The sequence below is a fragment of the Hylobates moloch genome, unplaced genomic scaffold (assembly GCF_009828535.3).
Source record: "Hylobates moloch isolate HMO894 unplaced genomic scaffold, HMol_V3 SCAFFOLD_1, whole genome shotgun sequence".
NCBI lineage: Eukaryota > Metazoa > Chordata > Mammalia > Primates > Hylobatidae > Hylobates > Hylobates moloch.
Genome location: NW_026652276.1, coordinates 225072500 through 225090192, shown reverse-complemented (window position 1 = coordinate 225090192; position 17693 = coordinate 225072500). Strand labels below are relative to the sequence as shown.

General features: G+C 38.5%; 1 protein-coding gene across 1 annotated transcript; it reads right to left on the bottom strand.

The window, feature by feature from the left end:
- Positions 1 to 258: 258 nt before the first annotated feature.
- LOC116814480 (olfactory receptor 2A1/2A42) lies at positions 259 to 11736 on the bottom strand. Its single transcript, XM_058427614.1, has 3 exons — positions 11565 to 11736; positions 10421 to 10732; positions 259 to 4852 (listed from the first exon to the last, which is right to left on the bottom strand). Exon 3 carries the CDS (start codon positions 4846 to 4848, stop codon positions 3916 to 3918), a length of 933 nt encoding a protein of 310 aa, XP_058283597.1. The 5' UTR covers positions 4849 to 4852; positions 10421 to 10732; positions 11565 to 11736; the 3' UTR covers positions 259 to 3915.
- Positions 11737 to 17693: the final 5957 nt, after the last annotated feature.

Here is a 17693-nt window from a genome sequence, read left to right as displayed (position 1 = left end):
TAAAAATACAAAATTAGCCAGGCATGGTGGCCCACGCCTGTAGTCCCAGCTACTCGGGAGGCTGAGGCAGGAGAATCACTTAAACCTAGGAGACAGAAGTTGCAGTGAGCAAACATCGTGCCACTGCACTCCAGACTGGGCAAGAGAGGAAGCCTCCATCTCAAATAAATAAATAAATAAATAAATAAAAAGAATAAAGGGTAACACATCCCTAGGCCTATATGATATGAGTAGAAATTTGAATACAATGACCACTCATTTGTTCATTTAGTCAAAGTTTATTGAGTGTCTACTATGAACAGACCTGTTGCCAACCATTCAGGAGATGAATATCAGGAGGTCCTCTACAAGAGAGTGGCTCAGAGTTTATTTACAGTCAGACTGCCTGGTCTTGAGTCATGTTTCTACCACTGAATGATTTGGTGACCTTGAATAAATTAATTAATTACACTAAACGTTATTTCCTCCCGCTTTAATGTTAGGATAGTATTAGTACCTACTCCACATATTTGATGTAAGAATTATTCTAAAGCATTTTATGCAGTGCCGACCACATAGTAAGTGCTCAATAATTATCAACTACAATTAAATTTCTACTGTACTATAACCTAAAATTAGAGGGATTTAAAAAGGTTAGAAATCAGAAGATGGCTCAACACTGAAAATTTGGAAATGGGGTCAACAGATAGTTCAAGTGTCCTCTATGTATTCCATATGTTTTTTGTGAGTACTCACTCTGTGCTAGGAATGTATAGGTGTGAAGAGATGAACCAATGCTTGTCCTTCCCTTTGTGGAGAGATGAATGACACATAATTGAGACATGTACTGTAAATCCCAGGTTGAGGATTACAAAAAGTTGGAAACCAAAACCAAAATCTGAATTCCCTGACCTTGGGAGAAGTCTCCTGTTTTTACTAAGCGAACGGGCTAGGACCAGATTCAGAGAGAGGCTCCCCGGAGCCTTTGCCAGCTGACTCACAGAGGTTCCCTGAGTCTGGGCCACAGCTCGTGCTCCTGGTCCAGCTATGCCCTCCAAGAGTGAGTGGCCTCCTATGCCTCTAGGGGAGACATGGGGAAGCCATGAGGGCAAAGGCGTAGGTGACCTACCAGCACCAATGCTCTTCCTGTTTAAAGAGCAATTTTGATTTCAGATCAGAAAGTTTAGCAACCCTGACAGGATTAAAATAACTTCTGACAGCATGATAATAATAACAGTTTATCTTATGTGTTCACATAGCACTTTTAAGTCTTCAAAAAAAAATGTGTCCATCTGCATCTTGCCTTTGGTTTTCAGTGGCACTCTGGGGTGTCCTAAACAGCTTCCATATGCATAATTTTCAGATGAAGGACTGAAGCTTAAGCAGTTTAAGAGACTTCTCTGCAGAAAACACAGCTAGCAAATGGTACAGCTGGAACTAGAACCAGGGCCTCCGGTACGCACCTTGTATATTTAAGGGGTAGGCAGCATCGTGGGCTTCCTGGATGCCTGGGCCAATCCTAAGAGAGGGCTGCACACACAGAATTTAGGGTCCACACAGGCGACCACCTGAGCATGGTTTCTGCACACCATGATTTCCTGCTGCTCCTCTGGTACCAGGGGAACATTCATCCCTTGAAACCTACCCCTGCTATTAGAGCTCCTCACCTTTGTCCTGCCACTTGAATGTATCCCTTGCCAGCGTTAGTTGCAATGCAGTATGCAGCATCTGCCATGAAACTAAGCAACCATTTAAAAACTGTTCGGCAGCAATGGAATTACAAATTGTATATCCAGTTTGGGTAATTTTAAAAAATTTAATAAATTATTTTATTATTATTATTGTTGGAGACAAGGTCTCACTCTGTCACCCAGGCTGGAACGCAGTGGTGTGATCATGGCTCACTGCAGCCTCAAAATCCCGGGCTCAAGTGATCCTCTTACCTCAGCCTCCCAAATAGCTGGGGCTATAGGCACATGTTGCCATGCCCGGCTAGATAATTTACAAAAACACTTGCTAATGTTCTTCAGTTGATGAACCATCAACTTAAAACTTTTATCCATTGTTTTTAGTTTAACCATCCTGCCCATCAAGAGGCTCCTCCTCCATCTCTGACCCTTGGAGTCACAGTACCTTCTTGCTACCACCTCATCTCATTTCATGCACCAGTATAAAAAAAGCTGGGTTTTTTTTTCCCCCCCGCAGCTTTAAGTACTTTTCTGTCTGGAGCCCAATGCCTATCTTTGGCTAGAGATTGAAAATTGCTTTTCATCTCTCCTCCTCTTCATCTTTGGAAATTTCATGATCTCTTTGAATTTATATAATGGTTATGATTATGGGTTCAGCAGTCATATTGCCTAAGTTTGATTCTGGACTAGGTACTTGTTAGCTGGGAGCATTGGTTAAATTATATAATCTCTCTATAGCTCTGTTTTCTCACCTAAAAATAGTAGTAATAGTCTCTACCTCATAGGGTTTTTATGAGGACTTGAAGAGCTCTTACTTGTAAGGTTCTTGGAATAGTGCTTCACCAAGCACTGTGTGTGTGTGTGTGTGTGTGTGCGCACGTGCGTGAGCATGTAAGTGTTGTATGTGAACTAGAGATGTCTTTGTTCTGGATTTTACCACCCAGAACCAAGTACAGTTCTAAACTTACTCTCTAATCTCATTGAGAACAGCCTCTACTCCCACCCTCTCTGTGTTCTGTGTTCCTCTGAATCTCTTAACCTCCTTTACAGCCATGCCCATAGGACTCGTCAAACAGGATAAGAAGCCTTCCATAAATAATCTCTGACTCTCCTGGCCTCATCATGGCACATTCTAGACGGAGAAGAAACCCACATTCACCTAACATATCCTACATTAGGATTGGTTATACTTATTCTTAATTTGAAATGTTGCTAATAAAGTCCTACATTGTACTGGTTAAGTAAAGAAGGCTTGGGAGCCAGATTGTTTGGGTATGAGTCTAATATTTTCCATCTGCTTAAAGTTCACATCTATAAAATGGGATAATAATGGGAAATTAATTGGCTATAATGATAAACTGAGGTTATCTCTATAAAGTACCTATCAATATGCAGTGGATGGCGCAGAGTAATTTATAATAATGCTAACTATTAACATTATTATTAAAACCCTATTTTCCATTGAATTGTCTCTGTGTGGGGCTTTCCATTCATCCCCAGCAGTGAAAAGTTGTGTGGTGGTACTTACTAACTTCCTCTAAGTGAAGAGCATGTGCTTATTCAGAGAGAATCATAGACAGTCCCCTGGAGGAGGTGAGAAGAGTAGAAACAAATGACCATCACAATCTCAGGGCAGGCTGGAAAATGGATTTTGTTGTGTAATTGCTTCGGATTGCCAGCTGAATGTTTATGGATTCACTCTCTCTGACAACAGAAATTGTCAGACAGTTTGTAGGATTTTATAAAAATCAATTTCCCTCCAAGCTGAAGTAGGCATTTAGGTACATTTACTGCTTGTAAGAGAGGAAGTACAATTGAGGGGAAACATCCAAATGAGGATGAAAATGGACAGAGGTATCAATGGGTTCTGGAGTCTCTGCCTGTGGCTGTATTTTTAAAAAGTTTTTATAGATATGACTCTATCTGGTAATAACTGCTATTCCTCTACTACTGAGCATATCTGACTAAGTCACAGGTGGAGTGTCTGTTTTAAACTTCTGGACTCATAGCAGTGTACAAAATAAATCTTTCCCTGACATTCTCAACTCAATAAGCGGATGAATTAAAAAATGTTAAGTATAACAAATGCATCAAAAACTAAATACTTCCCAGGCAGGAAAAAAGGAATGCTTTGCAGAGTTTCTTGGTTCATTCAGTCTCAGATATAAAGAGGGTAGTGAACTTAGGTGGTATTTGGTACCAAGATTGCCGGAGATGACTGAGGAGGGAGAGTCAAATGTCACACCAGTTAGGAATGACTTTCCTTGCGCAGTGCTCTCCTCAGGGCACCCTTGACCTCTGCGTTCCTCAGGCTGTAAATCAGGGGGTTCAGTGTTGGGTTAAAAAAACTGTAAAATAGAAAAAAGACCTTCTGCTGCTCCTCAGGATGGCGGGACTTGGGGGCCATGTACATGATGATGGCACTGCCAAAGAAAAGCCCCACCACGCAGAGGTGGGAGGAGCAGGTGGAGAAGGCCTTTCTGCGGCCCTCCCCAGACTGGATCCTCAAGATGGCCGCCAGGATGCGCGAATAGGAGAACAGCACCAGGCTGGGCGGCCCCACCAGGAAGAACACGCAGGCTGCAAAGATGACCACCTGGTTGAGCCAGGTGTCAGCACAGGCCAGCCTGAGGACAGACAGGATTTCACAGAAGAAGTGGTTGATTTCATGAGGCCCACAGAAGGGCAGTCTTAGGATGAGAACCACATGGACCAGAGCCAGGAGGGAGCCACATGTCCAGGAAGTGATGGCCAGGGTGATGCAGACTCTCCAGGTCATGATGACGGAATATCGGAGAGGGTGGCAGATGGCCACGTAACGATCGTAGGACATTACCACCAGTAGGAGACATTCGCTATGTCCAAAACTCAAACAGAGAAAGGTCTGCGTCATGCAGCCAGCAAAGGAGATGGGCTTGGCTGGATGCAGGAGGTTCACCAGCATCTGGGGCACCGTGTTGCAGGTGTAGGCGATGTCGACGATGGCCAGGTGTGAGAGGAAGAAGTACATGGGGGTGTGCAGTCTGGAGTCCAGTGAGATGAGCCCCAGGATGGCCCCGTTCCCCAGCAGGGTGAAGACGTAGAACAGGGAGAAGAGCCCAAAGAGGAGCATCTGAATCCTTGGGCCCAGGAGAAATCCCAGTAGGAGGAACTCTGTGACCATCGTCTGATTTTCCCCCATTTCTCTGTGAAAAAGAAAAAGATCACTTAGGACCAGATTGTCAAAAAACACCTAGACATTATTTTATGAATTTAGTCATTTTTAAAAGATAAACTTTTAACATTAGTGATTGAGCTACACATTAAGTTAATTACCGATGGTAAGTATCCAGTGTTATAGAAGGGATTGTATCACCAATGATAGGATACATAGAGCCATTGACACATCATGGGAAGAAAGAATGTCATACCAAAAGTGGAAGTAAAATGACCATCTAATAAGGATTGTCTTGAAGCTGCACATATAAAAATTACTAAGAGAATTCCTGAGGTGTAGAAATAATCAGTAATGGAAGAACTCCAAATATGGGAATTAGAGTAGTCCTAGAAAAAAAGATGATGTAATCCCAATTTCTCAGAAGAAATATCAACTATTTTGCTTTCAACATCTGAAATCAACCTTTGCACTCTGGAGCAGTTTATATAATAACAGAAGAAGTAGAAAGACAAAAAGCAACTTTAATGACATTGTGATTGTTTGGGTTCCTAAGAAGGAACTAATGGATGTGCTACAAATGGGTTCTAACTGCCGTCTTTATTTTCTAATGGGTCATAAATAGGAACCGATAATTGGTGATTTGGCAGTTAATCTACTGATTGATGCACAGTTACTGATTTACCAAAAACTGGTTTTGAATAACAACTCATACAATTTGTAGAAATTAGATTTTTCCGGGCTAGTTTGTACATACGTATCATTTAAAACATTCACAATGCCTGAATGTTATGTTTGCCACTGGGTTATATATCATTTCTTTTCTAGTCTCTCCTTTCACTTTTGCCAACCCTTTGGTAAATTTAATCCATTTGAGTTTAAGTAAGATGTTCTTTTTACATGTAGAATGAAAGAAACTATGGAGAAAAAATTTAAATGAAGTATCTTTCAAAAACACCAGAAATAACCATTCATAAAAAGTTAGTTATGCTTCAGCAACATAAGAATTGCTAAACACTTTACAGGTGGCTAATTAAAACTTTTTTTTTGCAAAGAGCTAATTTAGTGACTTCATTATTTTGCAGATTATTATAGCAATAAATTGTCAGTCAGGTAATTGGTATTTGTGAATTGGTGATATGCCAAATAATATTTGGGTTTTTGTCCTTAAGTCTCAGATAACATTTTCCTCAATATACCATGTAGAAATCCAGTATTTTGCTAGTGCAAATGTTTTTGTTAGTGCCTTTGCTAGGCAAAAATAACCTGAGGCTGAGCCATTGAACCTGCTTATCTCTGAAGAAAAAGCTTCTCTGGATTAAGGAGAACTTCTCTGGATTAAGGAAATGTGCTGCTTTTGATAAGACCCTGGTCCAGCTGTCATTGGAGCAAAGACATGGAATCAACCTAAATGTCCACCAGTGATAGACTGGATAAAGAAAATGTGGTACATATACACCATGGAATACTATGCAGCCATAAAAAAGAATGAGATCTTGTCCTTTGATGGACATGGATGGAGCTGGAGACCATTATCCTTAGCAAACTAATGCAGGAACATAAAACCAAATGCCTAATGTTCTCACATATAAGCAGAAGCTAAATGATGAGAACACATGGACACATAGAGGGGAACAACACACACTGGGTCCTATCAGAGGGTAAAGGGTGGGAGGAGGAAGAGGATCACAAAAAATAACTAATGGGTACTAGGCTTAATATCTGGGTGATGAGATAATTTGTACAACAAACCCCCAAGACACAAGTTTACCTATGTAACAAACCTGCATTTGTACCCCTGAACTTAAAAGTTAGAAAAGAAAAAGTTAAAAAACTAATCTAATTGGAACCCTAAAGAACGTTCCCACTGGATCCTTTTTCAGTGGTAACAAATGATTGTATACTTATAAGCATTATCAATAAATTGTTGATTATTATCAGCAAGACACAAATAAATTCTAGTGAATATTGTAACTTCATAACACATGACCAAGGCTTATATATTTTTTTGAGGATTCTATTAAAAACATACTCTGCTAGGCCAACCTTCTACATTTAATTGGAAAACACACAAAGCGTATGAAATATTTGGTTGTGAAATGCATTTGAATTTACACCTTATAAAAATCTTTATTTATTTATTTTTTTGAGACAAGGTCTCTCTGTGAAACCTGCCCTGGAATGCAGTGGTGTCATTACAGCTCACTGTAGTTTTGACATACCAAGTTCAAACAATCCTCCCGCCTCAGCCTCCCAAGTAGCTGGGATTACAGGTGCATGCCACCATACCTAGCTAATTTTTTTTAAATAAATATTTTTTATAGAGACAATGTATTATTATGTCGCCCAGGCTGGTTTCAAACTCTTGGGTTCAAGTGCTCCTCCCATCTCGGCCTCCCAAAGTGCTGGGATTGTAGGCATGAACCATGTACCCAGTCTACATCTTATAAAAAACTTAATTTCTTTATTTAGTCCTTCATTATTTCATTTTGTAACTTCCCAAATGATTATACAAAGAAAAAAAATCCACTATGCACAAGTATGAATTTCTTTGAAAGCTAGATGGAGAGTCAAGAAGAAAGGAGAGCTTAGTGAAGACTCTCAGATTCTTTAAGGACAATTGCCACGTGGGTTGAAAGGCTGATTTCTTTTACAGGACTGGGTTGTTAACACACTCCTTGTGAACAAGGAAAAGGTGCTCTCACTTTTGTAATCCTGACAGTAAATACTTATTGTGTGAACACATTAATCAATAAATACAAATGAATAAATGAATGAATGCATGGTTTTTTTTAAACCATCCTTGGACTGAATCTGGAATGTCTACTATAATCTGAATACTTGAAAGACACTTTTATTTTCTTTTTCTCCCCCATAGTTTCTTTCGTTCTACATGATACAAAGAACATCTTACTTAACTCAATGGATTAAATTTACCAAAGGGTTGGCAAAAGTGATAGGAGAGACTAAAAAAAAAAAAAAAAATTAAATACAACCCAGTTGCAAATATAACATTCAGGCATTGTGTATACTTTCAGGGGTGTCCAATCTTTTGGCTTCCCTGGACCATGTTGAAAGAAGAAGAACTGTCTTGAGCCACACATAAAATCCACTAACACTAACGATGGATGACGAACTTAAAAAAAAAATCACACAGTATTTTAAGAAAATTTACAAATTTGTGTTGGGCCACATTCAAAGCTGTCCTGGGCCACCTGCAATTTGGACAAGCTTGCTTTAAATGATATATATGTACAAGTTAACCATTTAAAAATTTGGCAAATTATTTGATGACTGATAAATTAACCAGCATCTCCATGGCTTCTAAGTAAATATGTAAGACTGAAATCATTTCTTTACACATGACCAAACCTGTCTACTTCAAAAGGTAAAACTTAAGATCTGATGAGCTGACGAACTCCTTTGTAATGAGTCACACAACATTTTTAAAATGAAAGCTATTTTTAAATCCTCAGGTCAAGTAAAGTATTAGATGATTTATTTCCAAGAATCAGAAATATTTGAGGCTGGGTGCAGTGGCTCATGTCTGTAATCCCAGCACTTTGGGAGGCTGAGGCAGGAGGATTGCTTGACACCAGTGGTTTAATACCAGCCTGGGCAACATAGTGAAACCCTGTCTCTAAAAAAAAAGTAAAACAGAAACAAAAAAAGTAGCTGGGCATGTTGGCACATGCCTGTAGTTCTAGCTGCTTGGGAGGCTGAGGCAGGAGGGTTGCTTTAGCCCAGGAGTTTGAGGTTGTGGTGAGCTGTGATAGAGCCATTGCACTTCAGCCTGGGCAGTAGAGTGAGACCCTGTCTCAACAGAAAGAAAAAGAAAAAACGAATATTTGTTACAACTAATACACTCATAACAGTCCTTTGTCTTTTTTTTTGAGACAGGGTCTCATTCTGTCACTTAGGCTGGAGTGCAGTGGTGCAATCATGGTTCATTGCAACCTCAACCTCCCTAGGCTCAGGTGATCCTCCCACCTAGCCTCGCCAGTACCTGGGATTACACGTGTGCTCTACCATGTCTGGCTACCTTTTTTTAAAAAACTGTTTTTTAAAGATAGGGTTTCACCGTGTTATCCAGGCTGGTCTCAAACTACTGGCCTTAAGCAATCCTTCTGCTTCAGCCTCCCAAAGTGTGGAGATTACAGACATGAGCCACTGCGCCTGGCCTCAAATATTCTTATTACTTGGAAGTAAACCATCTAATACTTTATTTGACCTGAGGATTTAAAAATAGCTTTTATTTAAAGAATATGATGTGACTCATTAGGAGTTCGTCGGCTCATCAGATCTTAAGTTTTACTTTTTGAAGTAGACAGGTTTGGTCATGTGCAAAGAAATGATTTCACTCTTACGTATTTACTTAGAAATCATGGAGACGTTGTATAATTTATTAGTCATAAAATAATTTGCCAAATTTTTAAATGGCTAACTTGTACATGTATATCATTTAAAACATACACAATGCCTGAACGTTATGTTTGCAACTGGGTTATATTTAATTTTATTTTTAGTATCTTCTTTCACTTTTTCCAATCCTTTGATGAATTTAATCCATTTGCGTTTAAATGAGATTTTCTTTGTATCACATAGAATGAAAGAAACTATGGGGTGGGGGTGGGTGGAGAAATAGTAGTGTCTTTCAAGTATACTGATTATAGTAGGCAAGATTAAGCAAGCCAGAAATTCCAGATTCAGTCCAAGGATGGTAAAAAACAAACAACAAAAAAAAAACCAAAAAATGATATTTAGGCATTCATTCATTCATTTGATTTATTGATCTAGTAAGTGACTAAAAAGGTGAAGTACATTTGACTATATATTGTGCCTGGAATATGGTAGGTGTTCCATAATTATTTATTGACTAACTAGATATCAATTTGATTAAATTTGAGAAAGCAAAACATTAATGAGCTCTCCACATTCTGCTGTGAATCAGGTTCTCAGGCAGAGTAAACATTGAAAGAAACAAAAAAAGTAGCAATTAAAGAGCCATGGGCTTAGTGGTCAGATGCACATTTATTAGTTATATGACCTTGAGTGTATATCTTAGCCTCTCCAAGCATGTTTCCTCTTTTTTAAAAAGGAGAAAAGTGATAGTACCTATTTTATGAGGTGGTTGTAAAGATTAATTGAGATGATCTGTGTTATACATTGAACACACTCCTGGTATGCAGTGAACACTTAATAGCTAAGATCAATTATTATCAGTCTTTAACAATTTCTTGAGTAGCCTGAAGATTGTATGAACCTGACAAGCATTGCCTCTACAAGGTTCACAGTAGCCCCTTAAAACCAGGATTCTCTAAAGCTGATTTTGTAGTCTTGATTATAGCAGTGGAAGTCAATATGTTAATTTTATGGATGATGTATTCTTTATTTATTTAAATCTAGCATCAATGTTTATAGCTTTGTTGCTGTCATGCAGTTACTTCTCCATCATATAAAACAAAATTAGCTTAATTCTCTATATACTTACATTATTTGTGATAATATGTTCAAAGAAGTTAGCATAAACTTTCCCTCAAACTATCCCCATTGCAGAAAAATAAGCAGCACATATTTAGAGAGGAGTGAATTTCCTTACCAATGTTTGTAGTGGATGTGAAAGTTAACCAAGACTAGGAGCTACAACATGTCTAGCAGGAATTCATGGTAAAGTAAAGAAAGGCAACCTGGTTAGCTCCCACATTTGGACTCAAGGATCTCAGAAGAATGAAGCACCTGAAGGTTTCTGGGAGTTTCTGTGGGAGCTGCAGAATCTTTGCTTCTGTTTCCGATTGAAAATGTATCAGAATCCTCAGAAAAGGAGGTGTTATTCTCTGATGCGCTCAGCCTGGTTGACAGCTGAGGGATCACTGGAGGAGCTGGGCCATGAAACTTCCTGCATGCTCATCTCCTTGGGGAAGGAGAGACAAGACAATTGGCTTTTTCTATTTCTGTTCTTAACCCCAGCAGGATGCACAATTAAGAAACACAGACAGCCACAGAGCACACCTCTGAGACAACATCTTTCATTACAGTCCCAGAATGCTTGGATTTCATGAATCCCAGCACTGCCCTTGTTCTCCAATCTCCAGATGGTTCAAGTGAACCTGTCAGGAAGCAGGACAAGTGTGACAATGAATAAGCTCCTGGCAGGAACCTCTGTAGCTCAGCCTCTCCCTGATGTAATCTGGGTTACTTGTGTTGCAGCAGAACTGGGAAGAAAGGATCCTGAAAAGTTAGCTGATTCCAGGTGACCCTCCAAGTTATGGAGATGCTTTGGGGAGCTGGTGAGGGAGGCATGGAGCAGACCAGGGAGTCCACGGAGGGGCCAAGGTGTCCCGGTGGGGCTTATTGGAACCTGCCTGAAGGGAGCGTCTCCTAAGACACAAACCACCACTGTAGATCATGTATTAGAATTATTCTCTAATCTTTATTCTGACAGGGGAAGAGTGCTGGATTCAGAGCCCACCTCAGGGGAAGACAGGACCCTCTCCAAGGTGGCTTCCCTAGAAGCTACTACCTCTCCCTGGAGGGTGGAGATATTTGCTGGTCAAAGGTATTCTCATGTTTATTTCTACTTCTTTCTTCTACTGGACATAGGAGGATTATGAATTTTATATTAAGCAATTATGCAATTTACAAACTAATGAGTTTATTACAATGTGGTCTTTGACCTGCTGGGGTTATGGTGTAAACCCAAGGAAAATCTTGCCTAGGTAATCAGGGTGTGAGAACACGCTCACCTGTGTTCCAGCTGTATGTGTCCACAGTGAATTGCTTTGGGGACACACAAAAATGCTCCTGATCATATGAAAAGTCTAGTGCCTAGTAGGCCATCCATAAACATTAGAATCTTTATTTTTCTTTCCACACCCTGGTGAAGTGCAACAGATATAAATGACAACAAGCCTGTGAAAACAACAATTTTAGAACTTTTTTCCATCTTCCTCATCATATGAACATCAGTTAGAAAAAGTCATTTTAAGGTAGAAAACAGAAAATGTGAGCTAAAACAAGCTAAATATAAGGCTTTTATGATGCCAAACAATTTAGGAAATGTATCGCCTCAAATTACATGTTTTATCACATATCAAGTTGAAGAAGCTTAAGCTTCTAAAAATGGTCAGAGAAAACATGTACAAAATGTAAAAGTATACGAAGAAAAATACACACAGAACAGTCTGTTCTTAGTAGAAATGGATATGATTACAGATGTTTGCATGATACGCCAGTATGCAGAAATCAGGAAACTGCCTTTTGGGAGCAAGTAGTCAACTGAAAGGTCTGTGAATAATAGCATTAAAGAATTCATTTCTATATAACCAACACCTTAGGAACATTGGTTATAAACACACATTTGAGGGTATAAAAATTAAAAGGATAGAAAATAATTAGTAAGTAAGTATAACATTTGGGAATGTCAGGCAAACAAAAACTTGGCAAAAACCGTTTAGGAACATGAATATCAATAGCCATAACTCAAAATTGTCAATATTCTATTAAAATTAAATCGAAGTAACTTATGTTGAAGAGAGTAAAAATGACACAAAAGTGTATGAAAGAACTCAGCACACAAATGACACAGCCAATATTAATTGAAATGAGAAATATTTACATGATCTGCCAGCATTGGGCATTTGATTTCATTGAACATTTATAACTTCTACGCTTAAAGTACTTGTAGAATTTGACCACAGAGTTCATTTGAGAGTAATACAGACAAAAGCTAACACAAGATGGGTGGATTTAGCCACCTTGCAGAGTAAATTGTCTTAAGAGATATTTTATAAAAGAGCAGCTAACAATGTTGGGAGAAACAGCCAAGACATAGGTAAATCTATCTTCAGGATGGCATGACAGAAATGGAATGAGAAGAGAGTGAAAATGCTAACGTTCTCAATTATATTTCATAAATAATTATGAGTTAAAAGGGCAGAAGTTCATCTGAAATCCTTAGAAACAGAGAACAAAAGATAAATAATTGTAAGGACCTACTTTTAGGGTTTATTTGTTTCAGCTGCTAGTGTTACCTTAACTAAGACAAATTCCTTAAAAGATGTGGGGTCTTCTTCCCTTGCACAATTGTCTCTGGACTTAACTGCCAGTATGGGATTTCATTTCCCAGCCCTTTTATATTTAGGTGGGGTCATGTTCTTACAAAAGGTATACAAGCAGAAGAGACTTGTGCAGCTTCCAGAGCTGCAGTGGAAGGAGGGCATGCATGGAGGAGAAGGGTATGCCTCCTCCTGTTTGGCTTTTCCATCACTGGCTGGAAGCGAAGGCCTGCAGGGCTCTAGGATGGTGGGACCATGCGATGGAAGGTGCCTGGGTCCCTGCATCACCACATGGAAGGCTGTCTGTCATACCTGCCTAGGACTTTACATAAGCAAGATGTAAACTTTTATTTTGTTAAATCACTGTGATTTGGGAGTTTACCTGTTGCTGTTTATCTTACCTAATACATTATTTAACATTATTATGGCGATGAGAGGAATGAGGAAGGGCTAGTAACTCTAAAGCTAAAGTATTAGGAGCTCTCGAGATCAATTCATGTTATAAAAAGCATCAACATATGGCATGAAATATTGACTTTTTGCTTATGTCATGCAGTTAGAGTCTGAGGAATCATGGTTTATTTTGTGTGCTATTTGGTTTCTCACGAAAATCATTTTAATTAATAATATAGGTTAACTTACTTAAACATAGCCTAATATTGAATAATAATGTAAGTGATACAAAATGGTATTTTTGAGGAAATACTTTGATACAATTTAGCACAATCCAACAAAATTCTAAACTGCTTTTAATAATTGCTCAATTTTGGCTTTTACTAAAATACATGAGAAATGTGTACTGTTTTGAGAACTTAAGGGGTCAGAAGTTTTTTAAGAAAAGGCTTTTTAAAAATTCTAACATTAATACATGTTTCCTGTAATAATATTGAAAAACATGGAAGTGTTTATTTCTCCTAGCTCATTCCTCTGCCTAAAGCAACTTCTGTTGACTACTTAATGTGCATCATTCCAGATCATGAAATTAAATACAGATATATGTAAACACACATGTGCATACATGTGTACTCACATACACATATACAGGTGTGTGAATTTATGTATAGCTAGGAGATTTCCCTGCACAAATGAGAAAGTCTTATAAAAATATTACTTGCTTTCTTCATTTAGCTATATTTGATGAGCTATTTTCATTGCAGCTCATTTTAGATAATACTTGTGTATTTAATAGCTGTGTAACATATTTTTCATAATTTAGTAATTTCGAAATTAATTAACACTTGATCTTTTGAATTTTTGAAGTCAATTTAATACCAAATCCATGTACACATTTCTTTGTGCAGTTACATATGTAAGTATTTCTGTAGAATGGATTCTTAGAATTAGTATGCGTGTTTTAAATGTTGGGTAAATAATTTCAGTTTTTTAAATCCAAAATGTGTGCCAGTTTATACCTCCACCAACAATGTGTGAGTGTCATCAACATCACATGTAACACCATTTTCCCCTTACAATCTACTGAGTAAAAAAATGGTATCTCATTTTAAAGTAGATTTCCTGATTGAGATAGATGACATTGTCATATTTATTGGTATGTTGTGTTTATTCTGTTGTCTGTATCTACATATTTTTGTCCATTTTTCTCGTGGATTTGTGTATTACCCTTTTGGATTTTTCATATATGTTAAAATATATTAGCTGCATTACTATCCTCTTTCTTTGTATGAAATTTCAGGCCAGTCAAAAATTCAGGCTCATTTTTCTCAAGCTTTTAATCATGGGTAGAAAAGACTCCATACGTCCAGGCTGGAGGAGATTGGTATAACTTAGTATAATAGTTACAGACATAGTCTCTGGCCTTTGGAACACCTAGAGAAAAGTCCTCCTGTGCCACCTACTAGCTGTCTGAGGTGTACTTAACATCTTCGTGCCTTGATTTTTTTCGTGTATAAATTGCATATAATAGTAATACTTCCCTCTGGTAATTGTTATGAAGATTAAATTAGACATAAATGCATATGCGTAAAACACTGTTTGATATGAAACAAGTACTCAATAAATGCCAGGAATTAATATTATTATATCACTTGTGCAATGCCAGCACAAATGTACAGATCTGGGAAACTCTGAATAAAAGTTATTCTTAATCTTTTTCAAATAGGGTAATGAAACTGTTTTTACTTCCTTAGATAGGACAGTTAATGTGAAACTTCTTTTGCCTTACTCTCCAAGTCTTATGCCATTCATAATTCCTTTTTTTTTTTTAATACTTAAGTTTCAGGGTACATGTGCACAATGTGCAGGTTTGTTACATATGTATCCATGTGCCATGTTGGTTTGCTGCACCCATTAACTCGTCATTTAGCATTAGGTATATCTCCTAATGCTGTCCCTCCCCCCATCCCCCACCCCACAACAGTCCCCGGAGTGTGATGTTCCCCTTCCTGTGTCCATGTGTTCTCATTGCTCAATTCCCACCTATGAGTGAGAACATGCGGTGTTTGGTTTTTTTATCCTTGCGATAGTTTACTGAGAATGATGATTTCCAGTTTCATCCATGTCCCTACAAAGGACATGAACTCATCATTTTTTATGGCTTCATAGTATTCCATGGTGTATATGTGCCACATTTTCTTAATCCAGTCTATCGTTGTTGGACATTTGGGATGGTTCCAAGTCTTTGCTATTGTGAATAGTGCCGCAATAAACATGCGTGTGCATGTGTCTTTATAGCAGCATGATTTATAGTCCTTTGGGTATATACCCAGTAATGGGATGGCTGGGTCAAATGGTATTTCTAGTTCGAGATCCCTGAGGAATCGCCACACTGACTTCCACAATGGTTGAACTAGTTTACAGTCCCACTAACAGTGTAAAAGTGTTTCTATTTTTCCACATCCTCTCCAGCACCTGTTGTTTCCTGACTTTTGAATGATGGCCATTCTAACTGGTGTAAGATGGTATCTCATTGTGGTTTTGATTTGCATTTCTCTGATGGACAGTGATGATGAGCATTTTTTCATGTGTTTTTTGGCCGCATAAATGTGTTCTTTTGAGAAGTGTCTGTTCATGTCCTTCGCCCACTTCTTGATGGGGTTGTTTGTTTTTTTCTTGTAAATTTGTTTGAGTTCATTGTAGAATCTGGATATTAGCCGTTTATCAGATGAGTAGGTTGCAAAAATTTTCTCCCATTCTGTAGGTTGCCTGTTCACTCTGATGGTAGTTTCTTTTGCTGTGCAGAAGCTCTTTAGTTTAATTAGATCCCATTTGTCAATTTTGGCTTTTGTTGCCATTGCTTTTGATGTTTCAGACATGAAGTCCTTGCCCGTGCCTATGTCCTGAATGGTAATGCCTAGGTTTTCTACTAGGGTTTTTATGGTTTTAGGTCTAACATGTAAGTCTTTAATCCATCTTGAATTAATTTTTGTACAAGGTGTAAGGAAGGGATCCAGTTTCAGCTTTCTACATATGGCTAGCCAGTTTTCCCAGCACCATTTATTAAATAGGGAATCCTTAGCCCATTGCTTGTTTTTGTCAGGTTTGTCAAAGATCAGATAGTTGTAGATATGCAGCATTATTTCTGAGGGCTCTGTTCTGTTCCATTGATCTATATCTCTGTTTTGGTACCAGTACCATGCTGTTTTGCTTACTTTAGCCTTGTAGTATGGTTTGAAGTCAGGTAGCGTGATGCCTCCAGCTTTGTTCTTTTGGCTTAGGATTGACTTGGCGATGTGGGCTCTTTTTTGGTTACATATGAACTTTAAAGTAGTTTTTTCCAATTCTGTGAAGAAAGTCATTGGTAGCTTGATGGGGATGGCATTGAATCTATAAATTACCTTGGGCAGTATGGCCATTTTCGACGTTGATTCTTCCAACCCATGAGCATGGAATGTTCTTCCATTTGTTTGTATCCTCTTTTATTTCATTGAGCAGTGGTTTGTAGTTCTCCTTGAAGAGGTCCTTCACGTCCCTTGTAAGTTGGATTCCTAGGTGTTTTATTCTCTTTGAAGCAATTGTGAATGGGAGTTCACTCATGATTTGACTCTCTGTTTGTCTGTTATTGGTGTACAAGAATGCTTGTGATTTTTGTACATTGATTTTGTATCCTGAGACTTTGCTGAAGTTGCTTATCAGCTTAAGGAGATTTTGGGCTGAGACAATGGGGTTTTCTAGATATACAATCATGTCATCTGCAAAGAGGGACAATCTCACTTCCTCTTTTCCTAATTGAATACCCTTTATTTCCTTCTCCTGCATGATTGCCCTGGCCAGAACTTCCAACACTATGTTGAATAGGAGCGGTGAGAGAGGGCATCCCTGTCTTGTGCCAGTTTTCAAAGGGAATGCTTCCAGTTTTTGCACATTCAGTATGATATTGGCTGTGGGTTTGTCATAGATAGCTCTTATTATTTTGAGATACGTCCCATCAATACCTAATTTATTGACAGTTTTTAGCATGAAGCGTTGTTGAATTTTGTCAAAGGACTTTTCTGCATCTAATGAGATAATCATGTGGTTTTTGTCTTTGGTTCTGTTTATATGCTGGATTACATTTATTGATTTGCGTATGTTGAACCAGCCTTGCATCCCAGGGATGAAGCCCACTTGATCATGGTGGATAAGCTTTTTGATGTGCTGCTGGATTCGGTTTGCCAGTATTTTATTGAGGATTTTTGCATCAATGTTCATCAAGGATATTGGTCTAAAATTCTCTTTTTTGGTTGTGTCTCTGCCAGGCTTTGGTATCACGATGAGGCTGGCCTCATAAAATGTGTTAGAGAGGATTCCCTCTTTTTCTATTCATTGGAATAGTTTCAGAAGGAATGGTACCAGTTCCTCCTTGTACCTCTGGTAGAATTC

What these genes read in the sequence shown, in the direction of transcription:
- LOC116814480 (XM_058427614.1), bottom strand. Translation starts at nt 4,848, where the DNA reads ATGGGGGAAAATCAGACGATGGTCACAGAGTTCCTCCTACTGGGATTT.